Source organism: Hesperophylax consimilis, chromosome 16 (genome assembly GCF_061612785.1).
Source record: "Hesperophylax consimilis isolate HC1 chromosome 16, BYU_Hcon_1.0, whole genome shotgun sequence".
In the NCBI taxonomy this organism is placed as follows: domain Eukaryota; kingdom Metazoa; phylum Arthropoda; class Insecta; order Trichoptera; family Limnephilidae; genus Hesperophylax; species Hesperophylax consimilis.
The window spans coordinates 2053773-2072720 of record NC_142851.1 but is presented as its reverse complement, the minus strand read 5'-3'; the positions used below and the strand labels follow the sequence as shown (position 1 = coordinate 2072720).

Below are 18948 nucleotides of genomic sequence, written 5' to 3'. Positions count from 1 at the left end.
AGTTCCATAATGCCGGTAAAACAGATATCTAGATCGATAAATGCAAAGTTAAGTAAAAAATTCACAGGTGGCGTTAACTCCGTTTATCGGAAACTATTTCCAGCATCTCACGGCGCGCATTCCGGAGATCCGCTTCGGGTTATGTCGGAAACATTCGACTGGGTTCGGGTCCACACCGTAAATGGTCATTGCCAACTTTAAAAAAAATTAAGATCTCTCGTGACAGTTTGAACTTTTGACTTGATTTATGATTTTTGTCATTTCATTTTTGAATGCACACGTTATTTTAAACTTTGATTGTGTTTTTGCCCGACAAGGTGCCTAATTCATTTGAAAAACGTAGTGAGTTGGCGGATTGATTGCGCAGACCGCAGAACGGCAAAACGCTCGGCTGTCCCCGATGGATCCGTGAATTCCGCACTTCCTTCAGTCAGTTTCTCAGAGCGCGCGCCGTCGTTTGGTCGTGTGTTGTTTGACGTCTGTCGGAAGACACAAAGTTTATCCGTGTTTTTGTTTATTTATAAAACTTCATCGGAGTGTCGGTGTCTTCCAAAGTTTGCGATCGCGAGTTTAAAATGAATATTACCACAAATAAGTGTTCTAAGTGATTTATTTTATTTGAGAAGTGTATTCTGGGAACATAGCAAAAATGATTTCCGACGGTTATTTGGTCGGCGATGGGTCGTGGACTCTCCGGGTCTACGTGACTGATATGGATACTGAGAGGACCCTGAGAGTCAAGGGAGAAACCCACATCGGGGGAGTGATGCTGAAGCTGGTGGAAGATCTAGGTAAGTTCCATAACCAAGTAACCGGAGTAACCCTACTTTAGTCTGTACCTGGCCTGGTCTGGTCTGTACTACGTCATTACCAGTTAGGTACTGTACTGGCACTCGACTATTATCATAAAGTACGCATCAGATCTGATATAGCTCCTTGTGCGTAAGCAGGTACCGAGATGGCGTATTCTCGGAGGTGACATGGGCTGATTTGTCACCATCGCTTGCAGTGGCGGCGCGCAGAATGGCAGAGGCAGAATGGCACGGGCGGCAGAAAACGGGATATTCTAGCGTCAGTGATAGCCAAGGCCGTTTGAGGCCACAACAGTGGTGTAGTCAGTAGCAGTGCAGGTAGGGTGAGAGGTTCTCCGCCTGCAGTTGCGCTAACTACCTACCCGTTCTGTATAACCTACTGGTATGGAAGTAGAGGCGGATTCCGAGGCCCGCGAAACACTTCTGGCCAATGGAATCTGGGTGCTCCCCTGGAATGCAGATAATTACGGATATTTTGCGTGGTCCTACGCCAGACAAACTTAACGTGGTATGCAGAGGCGTTGATAAATAAGTAAACAGTCCTCTCCTGTCAGTAGAATGACAACATGTGGAAATTACCTAAATACTATAATAAACAACACAGATAACTTCTTGATTTATGACTGAAAGAACAATACAAAATAATTAAACGTTTACACCAATAATTATAGTATCTCTTATCTATCCACTCTTCAAAATACTTGTAGCCGTTGTTTCTATAAATAAAAAAAAAACAAATAATAATATTTATTTATGTACATTAGCCCTTATGGGATTTAAAAAAATGATATGTATGTACAGTGGAACAGTAATTATAATTATGAAGTAAAATTTACTATTAAAATTACACAAAATTCATGCATTATGCTAACCTTAATTATTATTATTGAGCTATGTTGTTATAGCCTTCTTGTAACTCTATTCCGTGCAGTTGAACACATCTACAATTTCTGCGAAAGCTGTAAAAACTGCATGCAATCTAGGTATAAACGAAAGTGACAAATGGTCCTGATATTGTTTTTGCAATTAAAATTAATTTTCGATCGAGATGTTGAAGGTGTTTAGGCACAGTAAATCAGGGCTGTCTATAATTCCATTAATAATAATTTTAAAAATCAAAGTCAAGTCGGTAACAAGTCTTCCATCTGAGATTTTTAATAATTTGAATTCTTTCATCAAGTGGTTGTAATTTATATTATGATTTCTGTCGGTAAAATAATACAGAGCTATAAAATAAAAATCTTTCGCAATATGAAGCAAACGCACGGAGATAAAAAAAAAACTTGTAACAACGATAACAATATTACGATGTTGATGATATTAAAATGATACCTACGTTATTATTTTTAGAATTATTCTATCAGCGAACGCAAATATCTGACGTATCCATTATTATTGCACACACCACCTGGCATTATGTCATTTTTTTAATTTGCCCATTCAACGAGTAAAGTTAAATGACTGCATGGACTGCTTCTCTGTTTGGCCATGATTATGGAAACATAATATTTCATACGCCCACAGCTCTGTTCTCAACTGGCCCGAACTAAATGGTATTGAAAATACACATTGTTGCTTATTACACCATTATTTTAATCTCGTTCCATACGCCTTCGAACATCACTTGAATACACAATGAAAAAAAACCCTCTTATTTACGTCGATAGTTTATCGTAAATGTTGCTTCACCATGCTATTTATTTTGCTGCAATTTTAACGTTTTGTAGATAATAAATTAATCAGAATTCTGCTATCCGTGCCTGGATTGATTACACCAGTAAATAATAACATTGATAACATTTAAGTAGGTAGGGGTACCTACTATTTACTTGATTTATATATTCAGCACGGTCGAATTTACAAGTTTTACAAGATAAGTAATAGGTACCTACCTATTTACTACTTTGAGGTGTGGCCAATGCCCAAAATTGTGATAAAAATAATCGTACCACCTCTAGACTTGGAAAAAAGAACCAATCGTATTGATATTCAAAATATAAATGACAGTCTCTACTATTTTCTACTATTGCTACCCAAATCTAATGTAAATGCGATATGGTAAGATATTAAGTTGTTTACATTAATGTACACTCGTTTTAAAATGTTCAGTTTTTGCACACTATCCGAAAACACATCAATTTCCTTATTTACATTCGGCTGCTTACGCCATTTTAAAATGTTTTAAATATTTCCCAGTTTGAAAGTCACTGTCCTTGGGAGCACGTTTGACTGCAACGAATAGCAGCTACTGAAGCTTGAAATACCTACATTATTTTAAAGTTATATTTCTGTATTTATCACTTTAAAATGGAACAGAGAGAATAATTTACAGCCGGGAAAAATGAAAACATGTTCGGTGTTCGGTTTGGCGCTAACGTTTATTTTGTTCGTGGTAAGCACGTCGGACTTGGCGCCAATTGGAATTTCGTAATGGTCCCAATTTAACCTCTATCTCGGTTTGGTTAGGCTTTATTAGGATAGTGTCAATGTCAACGCGTAAATGGACGGCTTACTGTCAAATGATTCTAATCGTTGGCGCTAAGAACGGGTCTTTTTAAAATAAAGGCCGGTCTTGACACCATTGCTGTTGTAATCTCGATTATTTGTGCAATTAACCGTTTTACTCGATGCTACCCGGCTTATTCTAGTTCCCCCGTATCAGATTTGCTGGAATAAAAAAAAATGGGCCGGTGTCAAAGCTCACCATTTTTGTATTGTTTTTTAAAAATATAATTTTGTAATAATGAACTCCATACTGGTAAATGACTATCTGTGAGGATGCTATGTGGGGTCTTTTAGATGAAATATCCATATTGTAGGAGGAAGGAAACACGAAAGCCGGCCAATTCTATACGGTCAAGCGTCAAGCTGAACTCAAGATCGAGTAAAAACGACTCTTTCTGGTGCGGAAATTTCAACTATGTTTCCCAGCCGTTCACCGGTCCGGAATCAATGATGCTAGTTCCCCAAAGTAACTTATATTGAAATACCATCTATGTTATTCTAAATACGTACTGCAATCCGACACAGCAGCAGATTTGTTGAGTCAACATATGTGTATAAATTTAGCATCACTATTTTTAGTTTATTTTTATGTATTTTCTTAACTTTTGCCCCATTTTACTGGGTTTTGGTTGACATGCCTAATTGATAGCGTCGTTCCACGATTTTTCTTTCTATTTTATGTTATCCTGTGTTAGATGTAGTATAGATTTTTAAATTTGACAAAAGACAACCCAGTGACCACACGCGTACAAAAAACAACACTGGACCGGTTTATTCCTAAATACATTTTGGTGTTACCCCATAGGACTTTGTCAACAGCTCGTGCTAGAAGACTTTTTGTTCATAAGTAAGCCCTTGGAAACATTTCATTTCATCCATATTATTTGTTAAGTGTGCGTCCACTTACAAGGCCTTTTAAGACGATTTTATTTTTTATTTTTATTACTTTATTTATTTTCATTTCTTTACACATATTATACATATTAATAGATAGTATATAATAACACAATATATAATACCAAATAGTATACACAAGAAATGAAAACCCACTAAGGCACTGCCTGAGTGTGGGTAATATAAAACGATTACTATATTTCAAGTACCTAAAGTATAATATACATTAGTAGAAAAAGTTTTTTTTTGTTTATAGTTATTATAAAAAGTAAAGAGAAAACATTATGTACAATAGTTTGTAAAGTTTCAGCAAGTGAGTTGTAGAAAAGATCAATAAATTTATAGTAAAAGCGTTTCAATATCTGCCTCATTTAGCCATAATTTTACCTCTTTAATATATTCTATCTTTTTATTTATCATTTGAGTTTGTAGTGGTAGAAGGTTAAATGTACGAGGACCAATGAAACTGCTATGTGTCTGCATTAATTTAGTATTGGTTTGGGGGTGTAAAATATATTATTTGTTCTTTTGCTCATTCTATTTTGAAATTATTTTTGTTTTTAAATAAATATTTCATAGTTTGTAATATAAATAATTTACGAATGTTAAATAATTAAGATTCCTTGTATAATAGGTCGGTCGGGAATGTTTTTTTTTGTTATATATGACTTTAATTATGTGTTTTTGAATTATTTGTAGAAATTAAGTTTATATTTTCACTGGTTTTACTACCCGTGTTCGTCCGAGTTTCACCAATATGATGAATATTATGGCATTTTAGAATAACTAAATCTAACTAACTTTTCTCCGCAGAGGTAGGCAGAGAGGACGGACCGCCACATAACTCTGTCTTGGCACACACTCCTTGAATCATTAACATTCATACATCGTCTTCGGAAAATTGTTTGATTTTCATAACAACGGAACTCACAGTTTGAGAGCTGTGCCGATTATTTTTTAGGCATGTACGAGTAGATTATTATTGATCACTGGTCACTTTTATGATTGGACTAGCTCAGACTCACGAAAATCACGTGATAGTCGAAATTATTTCGACTATCCAGTATAACAGTTCCAATTTTGAAAATAACAGTTAAGGCGATGCCATACGTAGTAATGCAAAATCATGTGTTTTTGGTTTGAAAATTTGGTCGCCTAGAAATGTTTCAGATACTTTAATTAAATACTGCGAGTAGAATACATCTTGGCCTTTGAAATATTCGAGTATTTTTTAGGTAAGTCTTTTTATAAGCCCAGAAAAAAATTATGTAAAGGCCTATGAAAACTGCTTTAAAGTTCAAAATCTCCTGCTTACGAACCCATTTTCGGTTATGATTTTATTGTATAATGTGGCAAATTAAGTTAGTTATAAAATGATCAAAAAAAAATTAAATATTTATGCCTGAACATCCACAAAATCAAATAAAAGGCACTTTTTGGCCATGTTTTTTTCTTGCATAGATCAAAACAGGCGGATGGTGTTAAGCGGGAATTTAAACCTTATCGCCATCTACGTAAGGGTTGTTATTGATAGCGGCTCAATTTAAAATATTACACAACGTAGTGCATCGCCTTAAAATAATTTTCTGTTAAAATATTATACATATTATCGCTTTTCTGAATATTACGCACAGTCAGTTTCGTTTTTTCATTTCACATTTACATTCGAAACAAATCAGAGTTCATTGGACCAGAGTTACAATTACAGACAGTTAACCGAAATTAGTATGTTTAATGATTTTGTGTGAAAGATTGATGATTTTGAAGAATGTGGAAAAAAATGATAAAAAGTATGTAGTTTTATCACAAAAATATTGTTTCCCATAAAATGGTATAAAGACGGTGCTATCATTTGAATTCTCTGTAACACTTTGTATGTCCATTGTACGCTTCAGTTCATCCTACGCGATTATTTGTTCAATTTTATTATCTCGCAGCACTATTTCATCTGCAGCTCAATTAATTTAATTGTTATTCCTCCCACAAGCTTACCCTTATTCCGGTTTCAATCCCAACTTTTAAAGTCCCTGAACACAAATTACGAGAACTCATCGAAAATGTTCAAAAATACCCCGCATTCATTTTTTCCATGTACAAATAAACATACCCTTTCCTTTCCACCACAATGTAAGTACATACTTTTGATGGTACGGATTTTGCCGATCATCTTGCTTCGAACAATGGTTCTTGTGTCCATTGTGTGCTTCTTTACCTGTGTAGTGTAGGGCCTGTTTTTTATTTGTTGAGGGCAGAAAGGACGAGGCCAGTGAACACGAGGACAGTGGGGTTTCCTTACAATATGACCTCCATTAGCAGTCGGGTAGGTACTATTTTCGAAACCTTCCTCTCGGTAGTAAGTTGTCGTCAGTCCTTACGTTCTTGACCTGCCCTACAGAATGACAAGAATTTGTTCGGAAACTGAGAAAACCATAGAATCACATTCGTATTCAAATATAGAATAATTATTACATTTTTAAATTTTAGATGACTAGTTTTATGAGAAGGAGATGATGTCACAATGAAGCTATCGACGGTGTCCTTTTACCAATTTATACCATCTATTTATATGCGACATCTTGCTTTAATTTTTTTTTAATCGTGTGACGTCACGGTACATAAAATGACTAGCGCGGCATAATGCGGTACTTACTGCTATTCGAATTTTTTTGAATTGTATTGTAATTTTGTCTCGTGACGTCCCGGGTATTTTTAGAGATATCGGAAGCGCCCTTGAGGTGATTTTGTACAAAAACGGCGCCATACAAATCAACCAAATATTATTATGAAAACTAATTTGACTGTCGTTAAAAAAATTTAAAAATTAAAATTATTTGAAGACAACCTCATTGTATTATTAATTATGATTAATGAAAAATTTCCATTACATTCTCTTTATCATCTATATTTTTTGTCTATTAACTATTACTTTTTTTTTTACATTCGTCATGCTTTGTTTTTTAATTACACTTTTCTGCTTATAGTATGTATCATGCATCATAATTAACTGCACTCCGCATTGCATGAAACTATCGATTTTTACTACGAAGTACTTACCCTACCTAGAATTCTTCTATTTTTTACTGTTGTGTCACGTTTCATCAAAATACATAACCTACCCAACTCCTGTCCTCCCATTACTGTAATCTCATTTTTGCCTTTGAGCACGGATAACGTTATTAGGCCGGTTTTGTTTTTCCACCGCTTGGATAGTGGGAACTTGATGTGTAAAGTGGGCTTGGTTTAATGTGAGTAGGTAACCTAGGAACCTACCTGTCATTCAATGGAACGCGTGGCTTAGATTTCGTCGTCTATGGTTATTTTTTTTGTTCTATGATTTTTCTCCCTCCAATTTGAAGTGAATTACAAATAAATCTTTTAGTCATCGAGTAGTTCACTCATCTATGGCCTTGAATGTAAGACGTTTCTTAGTAGAACCATTTTTTATTGGGTCAAGGTTCGTCTTTTTCATTATCTCCTTATTCTTTACAACTACACACGAGTACTTAGGTTTGATTTTCTTTTGCAATGCTTGCTTTTCGAGTTAAACCTACATAATTCATTGTGTACCCTTTTTTACACTCCGCAATTAAGCTTCGATCAACACAATATTACGATTTACGAACTAGATAAAGCCATATTGTTTTTTCCTTGAACCTGTGAGAGATAAGTTTAGTAAGGCCAACGTTTTGCGCAAAAATCACCTCAAGGGTGCGTAAATCGTGCATATCTTCCCAATATTATTGGTTGGAGATAACCACTGACCTCTATTGTAATAATGATAGATATTACTGTCTATCAGATAATAATGTAATCTGCATCAATTTCATTATTAACGCTGACGTAATAGCCAGCATACAAACGACTATCACAAATAATACGTTATTATTAGTTCAACTATGTAAGTAGTAAACATAAAACATTAACACTAGGCAAACAATCTTGCTTATTATTTATTACTGGATGTTTGCTTAATATCTAGTTAGGTGGTGAAAAATAGTCGGAGTAATTTTAAATACTACATAATTATCTATTTACTTTTGTGTCGTACACTTGTAAATAAATTGTTGTTTTTAACCCGCTAAAGTTTAACATTAGCAGTTCGACGCACAGTGGAGGTTTGTTTTCAATGTATTTCAATGGCTTTCACCCTTCGAATATGTTCTAGACCAGGCATGCCCAACCTGCAGCCCAATTGAATAGTTTTCTGCCTTCTGTGTTTTGGATTTTGGCATTCACGCAAAAAAATCGTTCTCGTGTTTTTATATTATATTTTTTGAATAAGTGAGGATTTTTTTGTTATTTTCAATGGGGAACTTGTTGAATTGAATTGAATTGGAACTTTTTGGTTTTAGTAGATTCCTATGCAAATTGATTGCTTAATATAAGTGCATCGCTGAGCGAAAATTACAAAAAGGCACAGTTACATTGGTAAATGATAATACCAAAATTGAGAAGTTAGGACAATATGCAATAATAATTATTAATACCACATATTTCTTTAGCCTAAGTCCATTAAACCGTTACTATCTGTGCTAATTCTTGATTGTTTTTCCTACGGAATGAGCCCAAGCATTAGTAGTAAACACCACCGTGTATTATTATAGTAAGTGGCTATTACTAAGATGCGATATGCGACGTTGTTAGTCGGTGCTAGTGCTAGTGCTAGTACATTGTGTGCGACCCAAATACCTCCATGTTGCTCACACGTATTAATGCTGTCGTTCTGCCCACTTTACTCAACTTCACCGGACAATCGTTTCCATTATTCAGAAATAATACTTATTCGCTCCATAATCGGAAATAAGCCCGTGGCGTATCGTCTCTCTCTATAAACCATCCAGGTAGTACATACTGAGTCTTCTCCCTGTGGGTCTCTTCAGCGTTCTAATATTTCTGAAGACATTCAGAAGTGGCCGATGTTTTTTCAGCCCTAATAATATAATCCATATGTAGTTATGGGTGTTATAATGAATTATATGTCTACTAAGATCGCCATCAAAGTTACTTGCAGGTATATTTACACTCAATTAACAGACATAATTTAATATTTAAACTAGAAGGTGGTGCGTTAACCTCGGCGTCAGAAACTGAGTGGTTCGGTTCGGGCTCTCTCGGCCCGTGCTGGTGTCAGTTATCACGTCCGCTATTGGTGAACGAGTCGTCAATAATAGGTATGATCGCTGCTGTGTTCGCATAATTTAATGAAATGATTTAATGTAATGTGATGAAAAAATGATTTACATAAGTAATAAATGTAAATAATTCATCTTTATCCAACTTAGAAATGACAGCATTATAGATAATATGTACCCTGTATACTGAGTACACAGCACCGAAGCTCGTGGGATTTTCAATCACTGCAAGGGAATGGGGAACTCCGTTTAATGGACTAATCATTGCGATACTAATATATCATGCTTTACCCCCTTTTCTTTTCACAGTAACCCAGTTGCTTTGATGCTGTTGAAGAGATGTTGTTGTTGGATGCTGGCGATGTCTCCTGGTTTCTCAACATGACTTTCCAAATATCTGAACCTTCAAATGACAGCTGGACATTAGCACCTGTCTGCGCATTTCTGGGTATATTATAGTTATAGGTCTCCTTTCAGTATTCTCTGTTTTGGTCCGCTGTTCTACCTTCAGATTATGTTTAGGCCATCGCTCAACCTCCGCTTTGATCTTCTTGTTGGTTTAATTTACTGGTCTCCGATTAAACATTACGAGTATTACTCAAACTATTCATTTTCGTTGGTGGCACGGGCCCCCTTTTAGTTGTACCAGTATTTCGACAACGTCATTAACGTGAAAATGATCTCTAACTTATTTTCAATAAATGAAACAATTTAACTTTTTTACCACTATATTTTAATAATAATAATCAGTCCATTAGTAATAAACAAAAAAAAATATCTTACAGTCCCTTCTTAGACATGTTCCCTTTCACCGTCCGTTCCATCTCTTCCCCCCACTCCTCATCAATAATCCCCAGTGACGCCCCCACCCCCATTTGAACACTTAGTAATATATTATGTCCACCCATTGTTTCGTAGTGTTAAGTTGTTAAGATAACCACAAAGTTATGGCTACATTCAAAATTATCAAATCCATTTCTTTGTATTGTGATTCGTTAGTTAAAGGTAACCTAAACCCGATTAAAGCTTAACATAACATATTTATTATTACGAATTGCAAACATTTCTTGGTGGTGGGTGTAAAAACAAAATGGTATTAATATCACCGTCGCTTATATTTCCTCTTTAGAGTATCGGCCCCGCTCTACACTAATATGGAGTTGTACAATGTACACTCTGAAAATAATACTGCACGAATATTATTATAACCGAGGACCGACCTCCATTATTATTAATAATTATGCGTAATGTTATTCGGTTCAACAATCTGCGAACAAGGAGTCGGTGGTTCAATTTACGTGCTCACGAAACCGCCCACGGCCATGTGCGATATTTCCTATGGAATTAAACAAAACTAATCAATTACTGCATGCGGTCACCTTCATTAATGAACACTAACGAACAACTCTGAAAACGACAGCCGGGAAAAAAAACAACAAATGTTATTTATTTAAAAATTGAAGACAATATTAGCGATTCTCAAACGAAAATTTTAAACAGAAAATCAAAAAAAGATACGGTTGATTAAGTTGAGACATACGTTCACTATTATTCCATAATCTCAATCAATTTGTTGAAGCTTTGAAGTCGCAAATTACCATTATAATTTGACTGGCAAAGCTTTTAAAATAATGTTGCTTGCTTGTCGAAAACTGCTCTACTGTGGCTCTACTCTAGAATTTTCGTTGTTTTGAAATCAGCTATTTGACAGTTTCAACATTTATTTTAAAGCCAAGATCAAATAATGTTTACAAAACCCTCGTTAATCTGTGCCTCATTTGTTTTATTGAAGACGGAATAATGTTTAACAATGCCCAATCATTTCAGCTAAAACTTGGCTTAATATTGATAAATAATATTCCAGCTTGGCTTGCGGTTGTGGTGATTGTGGTTTGTTCTCCGAGAAACAGTAATCAGAATCAGAATAACATTTTTTAGTATCAAACAGTCGACGCTATTTATAGGTTGTAGATTAGGAATTTATCGCCGAGCTGCAAATTAACATAAAATAATTCAACCTTTGGCAAATATGCACTTTGATAAGGCGTTGGTGACATTTTATGAAGGTGAAATGTATGAAACACGGAGAAAAATTAGTATTACTAATTTATTAAGAATCTCTACAAATTATTGGTAATCCGGTTAAAAACGGGATTGCAGGCCTTAAGGAATAAATTCAGGTTTCCTGATAAAATTTTAGTAAATTACGAATATGTTATCAGGTCATGATATATTATCAAGACAATTGCAATTTGCCTTGATAATATATCATGGCGAAATGTGAAAATATTCTAAATTTTGAAAATATGCAATCCCGTTTTAATCGGATCACCAATAATTTGAATAGATTCTCAATAAATTGGCAATACTCATTTTTCTCCGTGTACGTAAATCCGAATGAAAATTTTCGAGTTTCATTTATGTAACACCATGTCTTTATTTTGTCGCCGATGTATGCCTCACATTAGTCTTGTGACATACGAGTACCTACGGGCGAGGAAATAAAGATAATGTTTTGTTAATTCGAAAACGTTGATTTCGGAATTATCTAGTTGTCGCAATTACTCTTCGGGTTATAAATAATGGTAATTTAACCATCAATTTAGTGGGGGTTTTCCCTGTGAATGGATGATAAATATATTGTAATGTATACATGTAAAGCATATAATATCATTAAGCAGATGTTTGATGGATTATGATCAAGTTGCATTTTCGATGTGATGATGAGTTTATTTTTTTATCCAATATTGTTCAGATTTTAAGTAATATAAGACAATACAATAATTCATTATAAAATATAGAATGAAAGTGGTAAAAAAAGCATAGGTCATGAGGGCGTACTGTACACATCTCCTTCCCGATTGTCTGAAAACGGAAAATCGGATAAAAAAATAAAAATTTGTTTAATCTCAAGATAATTGAGGAAAATTAATATCTACCTAGACAGAATACTGTGTAAGATATCAATAATCAATATTATCTATGATGGGAAACAGCAATCTGTAAATATTATGTGAAAGCAAAATTTATTTCTTTCTATAAGAAATAAATAAATAGATCAGGTAGGTACTTTTATCAATGCTTTGGGGAGACCTAAACTCCCTCCTAATTGGCCTCGATTTTTTTAATTTGTGTATACGATGTGACGACGTTTGCCTCAGTAATTTAGTTTGTCATAAAAATGAGGGATTTTGTTTCGGTTATTTAGTTGTGTCATGTGAAAATGGGAATTTCGTCCTGTTATTTTGATGTGTCACGTGAAAAGGGGAATTTCGTCCAGTTATTTAGTTGTGTCATGTGAAAAGTGGGATTTCGTCCACCAACTAGTCAACTCAAACGGGGATATTTTTTATTCTTTCACTGAATCCAACCTTCCATAAGCTAGTCACTTTTCTCTGTCACTGCACTCTCGTTCGGTTCAATTAATGTGGACTGATCCTAGAACGAAGAAATACGAGTAAGCCATTGATTTGGATTAATCCATACAGGATAACAATATAAGTGTCATTAAACCCATCAGCAATACCATTTTTATCGAAAATCAATCGTTATTGGTAGTTATAGATTATATTATTTGTATAAATATCCAAAACAGAAAAATGATTATTAAATGGGTACTTTTGACTTTTGGAAGAAATTGCACAAAATCTCTATTGTCCCATAATAAATACTGCCATGTTTTAAGTCGAGACGATAAACTTTTAAGATTGAATCCGAAAGTTGAAACTTACTCGAATTTCAAAATTTGCATTTATTTAATTTTCACTTCGCCGCCGCATTTTGTGTCTTCATTTCGAATAAAATTCTTCAGTAAACTGGAGAGATTGCAATTCTTGTTCTTATGGGGTTAGTTTTTCGACCGCTATTTATTTCAATATAACCACATTCAAACGGTTATTTCCTTAGTTTTGACGTGCATCATAACTGTCCAAATGGAGATATAAACTTAAAAGCCTCTGTCGTGTGATGGTTGCAAATTCGATTTTTTCTCCGGGTAAATTTACACCTGTAACATGTAAATCTGTTTGTGCGTTCCGTGTCCGGTTGATCCTGTCAAGATAGTAGCCGTATTTGATATTAGTTGAGGTGATTTTTCACAAAAACAGTGTCATATAAATTATAATTTTTTGTATGCCGTTTTTCATTCCGTCAAAGCGCGTAAACGTTGCGAGCTGTAAAGTCGGACTAATCAACATTACGCGTAGTCTACTGTTCACAAAAGTACCAGTGTATGGAATATCTTAGTAAATCAAAATTTTGAAAATGTTGTTAATCAATTTCGCTTAACTTTGGTCAGACAGGCTCGCTTACAGTACCCTTTTATTCTTGTTTATCTCTTAAATTATACGAACAATTGTAATAAATACAACGTAAGCATATTTGGTTCTAGTTTATGAAATAAATTAATTTATATGCATTTTGAAAGTGACCAAATTTATGGAGCACGTTATCTCTAAAAACAAAATTAATCATGTGCGTTGTAAAATATTCGCTTTTTTTCATTTTTCTTGGCCAGTATTGACAAACTCGTCCATTCTACTTTACCTCGTCCCATATTATATTCGCGAGGAATGTCGCCTCCCGTTAGCTGATAGTGCGTTCCTTCATCAGCTGTCAATACCGTCATCGCTTCCTCACCGCCTCCCTCCCCCTTGCTACCTCCCGACCAGAGCGGGACGGGCGCGGAGGCTGCGTGCTAATCTGCCTAGGAAACGCAGCGCGGTCAGTTTTTACACCTGTATTGGATGCGACTGTAGGAATGCAATATCGAGTGTCGGGTCAGGTGCAACGATTATTCACTTGATTTGTGCATACATTTTGACGGAATCGATATTTTCTCACTTAAGAGGAAGCTACAAGCCAAAAATGTGTATATTCTTGGTACACCTTATATCGTAGGTACTAGGCATTAAAATCGCTTGACAAACGGAGTCTAGAAACGTTCGATTTCAAGCGAAAAACTGGTGGTTATTTATTTTGTAAATAATTTTATGAGAAAGCAAAAAAATTAATCAAGTGAAACTGTCACAGATAATCTTAGCTATAATACTTTATTAATAATCTGTTTCATTTACGCGTTCATACATTTCTATTGAAAAAAATATTTTTTAGTAGTTTACATTTATATTTTTTATTGAGTAATTTATTTTTTATTTGTATTCTACTCAAGCGAAGCTATAGGAAACCCTTCAATTTATCTAAAGCATATTTTTTGGTATTCATAATGTACACCAATTCGTTATAAATATTAATCAAAATAGTGATTTGGCATTAAGCTATAATAATAATATTTGGATTTGGAAAATAGGATAAACAGTCTTTAGCATAGACAAGGTTGGAGATCCAATTAAGGAAAAGGAATGTAGAATTTAGCATACGAATTCCCCTGTAAACGTACGTATCGATCTTCCTAAAGCGGCTGGCTAGGAGTAATGGCTTAGGAGTAATTTACGCGTCCGGTTTCGCCCACCGCCACCTCCTTCCTCCTACCATAACAACGATCTTCGCAATCTCCCTCTGCTCTGCCATTATCTCTGATAGCCACCTACACGGGGCTGACTTCAAGGAACTTCTACAACTATGTTATTTACATTTACGTAACTGACAAACTGCGCCTACCTGTTGCAATTCACGTGCAACGCTTGTTTAATAATCTACAGACTACAGACATTTAGTAGTTAGTCCAAGACAACAGATTGCTTGGTTTATTTGATCTTTGTAATAATCAGAATACATATTTTTATTTATTGTACGATTATTTATCAATTTACAATGCGAGATTTGAAAAGATGCTCTACAAAGAAGTTTTAAGTTTTTTTAGAGTAATTAATATTAATATGTCCACTGTTTTAGAAATTTCATTCAATAATTCCATTATCTCAACAATAAAGCCGATAACACACCGGAATTGGATATTAGCCGGACTTCTTTTTCTACTCAAACAATCATTACGTCGCTTTCTTCTGTGACATGTTTGTATGGCGAGCGGTATGGTGATGTAGACAATGCCCAAATAACGCTTTGAGAGTATAGTGTATCAGTAGCATCATTCAGAATTCTGAACAGGAGCATTACTCAATTTTCGTGATACAATTTACATCCAGACAAAAGTTGTGTACATCTGTAACCTTCACCGTTCAAATTTGGTCTTTGATCAGTGATCATTGATTGATTGATGTTTTATAATTATTTACATTTGATAGTAAACAAATATGGAAATGATAATCTTGACGCTGAAACTCTTCGTCTGTTGGTTAAGCATTTTCTACCAAAGATGTCTCACTGAAATATTACCTTTCTCGACCTTAGTGATATCAGCCGTCATTTTCAGTTACTTTTTCTCTTTTGAATGTTAATAAATCAAAATTATATGTACTCGTGCACGAAATATAGTATGTACACTGTCTGTCTGATATCTGCATTTTACCCAGTGAATAGTAATATTTGTAGCAAACTAATTGAATGCCAGAATGACTGTGGTAACCGCTTGGACTAAAGCCGCCTCCACACACATCCGACTTGCTCACCGTTTCAAAGAAAACATGTAGGAAAGGTATCAAACAATGGTCTTTACTTAATGAAGGGATGGTCGACGTCCGAGCCTTTCGACGCAGTGGCTTCAGTAAGTACTGTGCAAACCAGTCGTGTGAAGACACTCAAATTGTTGCCATTCTCTTTGGCAATTTGATAACACTGTCCACTAGTTTAGTTCTGTAGCTTGCATAATATTGAATGAACGTATCTGAAAGTTGGTTTCTTCGTATAATTTGTACGTAAAACAAGGGGAAAAACAACGTTTTACTACTATGCTTTTAGAACTTGGCAGTCGTCCATACAAAGTGGAGACCCGGACGTGGAAGCCGTTCCATAATATTGACTTAGTTAAAGTTAGGGAAATAATTGGAACATAAATCGGGGGCGTGACGCGATGTTTCCGATTTTCGCAATGTTCCACGGCTAAAAGTTTACGATCGTAAGCTGGAGATTGAAAGAGCTTTCTCAAAGTTGAAACGGTCCTTCCATATAATGCAATTTTAACAATATTAGGACACTACCATAAACCATAGCCTAACTCTCGAAGAACTTTGATAGGACTGACTATTGGAAAATTTTAAACCTAAAAACCCCTCGTGCACTAAAGAGCATGTTCATGGAAAAGTTGATGGAGCGTCATAATTTGATGGATTGTTGACCCGCGTTCGTATAATACCCGTACTGCCAAATAACGAGTCTCATTGGTGCGTTATCAATATCAGAGCCTATGGGACCTTCCGTCGCATTTCATAGGTTCATACAAAACGGTAACCGGGTAACTCAGAACAGTGGATAAATGATAGTGATTAAAAAACTAGGTTAAATAGGTTACGTTAGTTTAGGTTTATAAGCCAATCGTATTTCAAAAGTGTGTTGAATTGCCACTGTCCTGAGTTGTCATGGAACCGTTGCAGAATCCATATCTGCTGAACTATCATTGAATAGCGCTGTAAATTTATAAGTAGATTTAGTTTAATAGGCCGACAGCTTGGTAGTACTGTGTGTACAGTGTTCTGTGGGCCGTGGTTCGACACCCACTAGTGCTCCGCCATCTGGCCGGCCCTGGATTGGCGTGGGCTAAACAACCAACTGCCAACACCCAATCAAATATATCGCTCCTGTTGATAGACAGGGTTGCCACCTCACCTGGCTATGATTACATAGAAATAGTTTAAACTTTCCGCAATCTGTCTGCAGTAAGACTCGTTACAACCGGTTCAACGTGTGCCCTAACCTCTCAAACTCCTAAAATGTATTTCCGTTCTCCTGAATTAAGATTGGAAAAGTAATCCAAAGAAAAGTTTTGACACCAAAATTAATTAGTTCCATTTCAGATTCCAACCCAGTTTCAATTGTACTCAATCTCTGAGCTTTGTTAAAAATAAGCTTTATTTAATAATATTGCATGTTTACTGAAATAATGACTCAATACGAAACTAAATTTTGTTCGTGAAACGAGATTGAACATTTTAACACTATTCTCATAATATCGTGAAGTAATATTGGCACTTACTGATATTAGTAGAAAGTGCAAATGGAAATGGTTAATTTTGACGAAATAAGTCAGATATGCACATTTTTGTCGTCATTGCAGCAAACGAGTGATATAAAGTTATGGAGAAGTTTGTGTACAAACGAAACCCGGAAACCATTTAAAATATTATTTCTTTAGCTAGTTGGACATCCAAGTTTAAAAACGTCTAATTTATTATTAATTAATAGTAAATTGTGGTGTTGCAAGTTTAAACGTAGCCACCATTTTTCATTTGCATTTTTATTATAATATTATCTTCTGATTCATATTTGCAAACAATGCATCTGACTTTTAATAAAAAAATATTATTGTGTTTTAGTTTTAATTTCAGCGAGTCCACCGATTTACGAATACTAAGATAAGGAAGCTACGTAGTATAGTTTATCTTTCTTGTACAACTAAAGATAAGAGTGCCATTATTAATTTAATGAATTGAAAGATAAGTTTTACTGCTTATTTACTTTATTAATAAATTATTATATTCTACCTATTCGATTTGTAGAAATGTTTATTAACTGGGTGTGTTTTGGGTTTTAATCAACACTATCAGCTCGTCGATAGTGTGTGCCGAAGTTCAAAATTAACTTAACCTGTACATATTATTAGGTATATTGATAAATAATACGCTGTATGTGGTTGTTTGGTTTGTTGGACCACGCTTGCGAGTAAAGCTGGACACACACGGCAAAGCTAGTGAGCCAAATATCCCCGCGCCGATCCAAAGCGTAATACTCAATTTTAAATAAACCTTTGTTTAATATTTGTGAAACAAAAAACCTATTTTATTTATCCATGTACGATTTTAGTTTACAAGTTGTTCACTCGATGGTGACGTAGATAGTGATGCCATTCCTAAAATATACCGATGAAAGTTTTCTCTCTGAGGTTCTCTAGCCACCAGAAATATAACAACTAACCCCTAATATTTGATGTCCTACCGATTTCCATTCTTGCGGCATGGCATCACTAGATCAAACCTGGCTCGGCTCTCGGCTCTTTCGGGTGTGGTCTCCCAATTTGGACCGTGTCCAAATGGATTCAGCAAAATGGTTCATGGTCAAATGGCTCTGCCTTGTGTATTCAGCTTCGTTTTATATTATTTATATCAAACGAAGATGGACAGATAACTTTAAATCTTTGCACGTTTCATAAGTTCACATACAGGACGACTGATATTTAAAATAAACGTTTAAATTGTACTAGATGTCATACATTTTCCTAATGGCACGGTTCATGGTATAAAAATGCGTTTGAAGTGCTGTAGACTGATGCTCTCAGCATCTGTTACCACTAAAGATTATTGTTTCGGCACTTCAAAAGTACTTCATATTGGTTATTGGTCTGCTTCTGAAGTGATTGGGAAAGGCAAGCACTTAGAAAAGACACGACAATCTGATTTATTCTCACAGTTAGCAAATATAAAATGTAATAATTGACATCCTTTAGTTTGTGTTTCATGTTGTGAGAAATGAGATCCTAATTTTAATAATTCTGTGATATAATATTTTCGTTCTTCAATATTATCTTCTGATCGTAT

The 18948-nt window shown here is 35.0% G+C and overlaps 1 protein-coding gene across 1 annotated transcript in view; it reads left to right on the top strand.

Annotated features, from left to right (window-relative positions):
• The first annotated feature begins 164 nt into the window (after nucleotides 1–164).
• Nucleotides 165–18948, top strand: part of LOC149416526 (unc-112-related protein-like) — a 147336-nt gene continuing 128552 nt past the window's right edge. The window contains exon 1 of the mRNA XM_089640805.1: nucleotides 165–791. Coding sequence (XP_089496931.1) covers nucleotides 650–791 — 142 coding nt within the window. The 5' untranslated portion in view covers nucleotides 165–649. The remainder of the gene's footprint in view (nucleotides 792–18948) is intronic.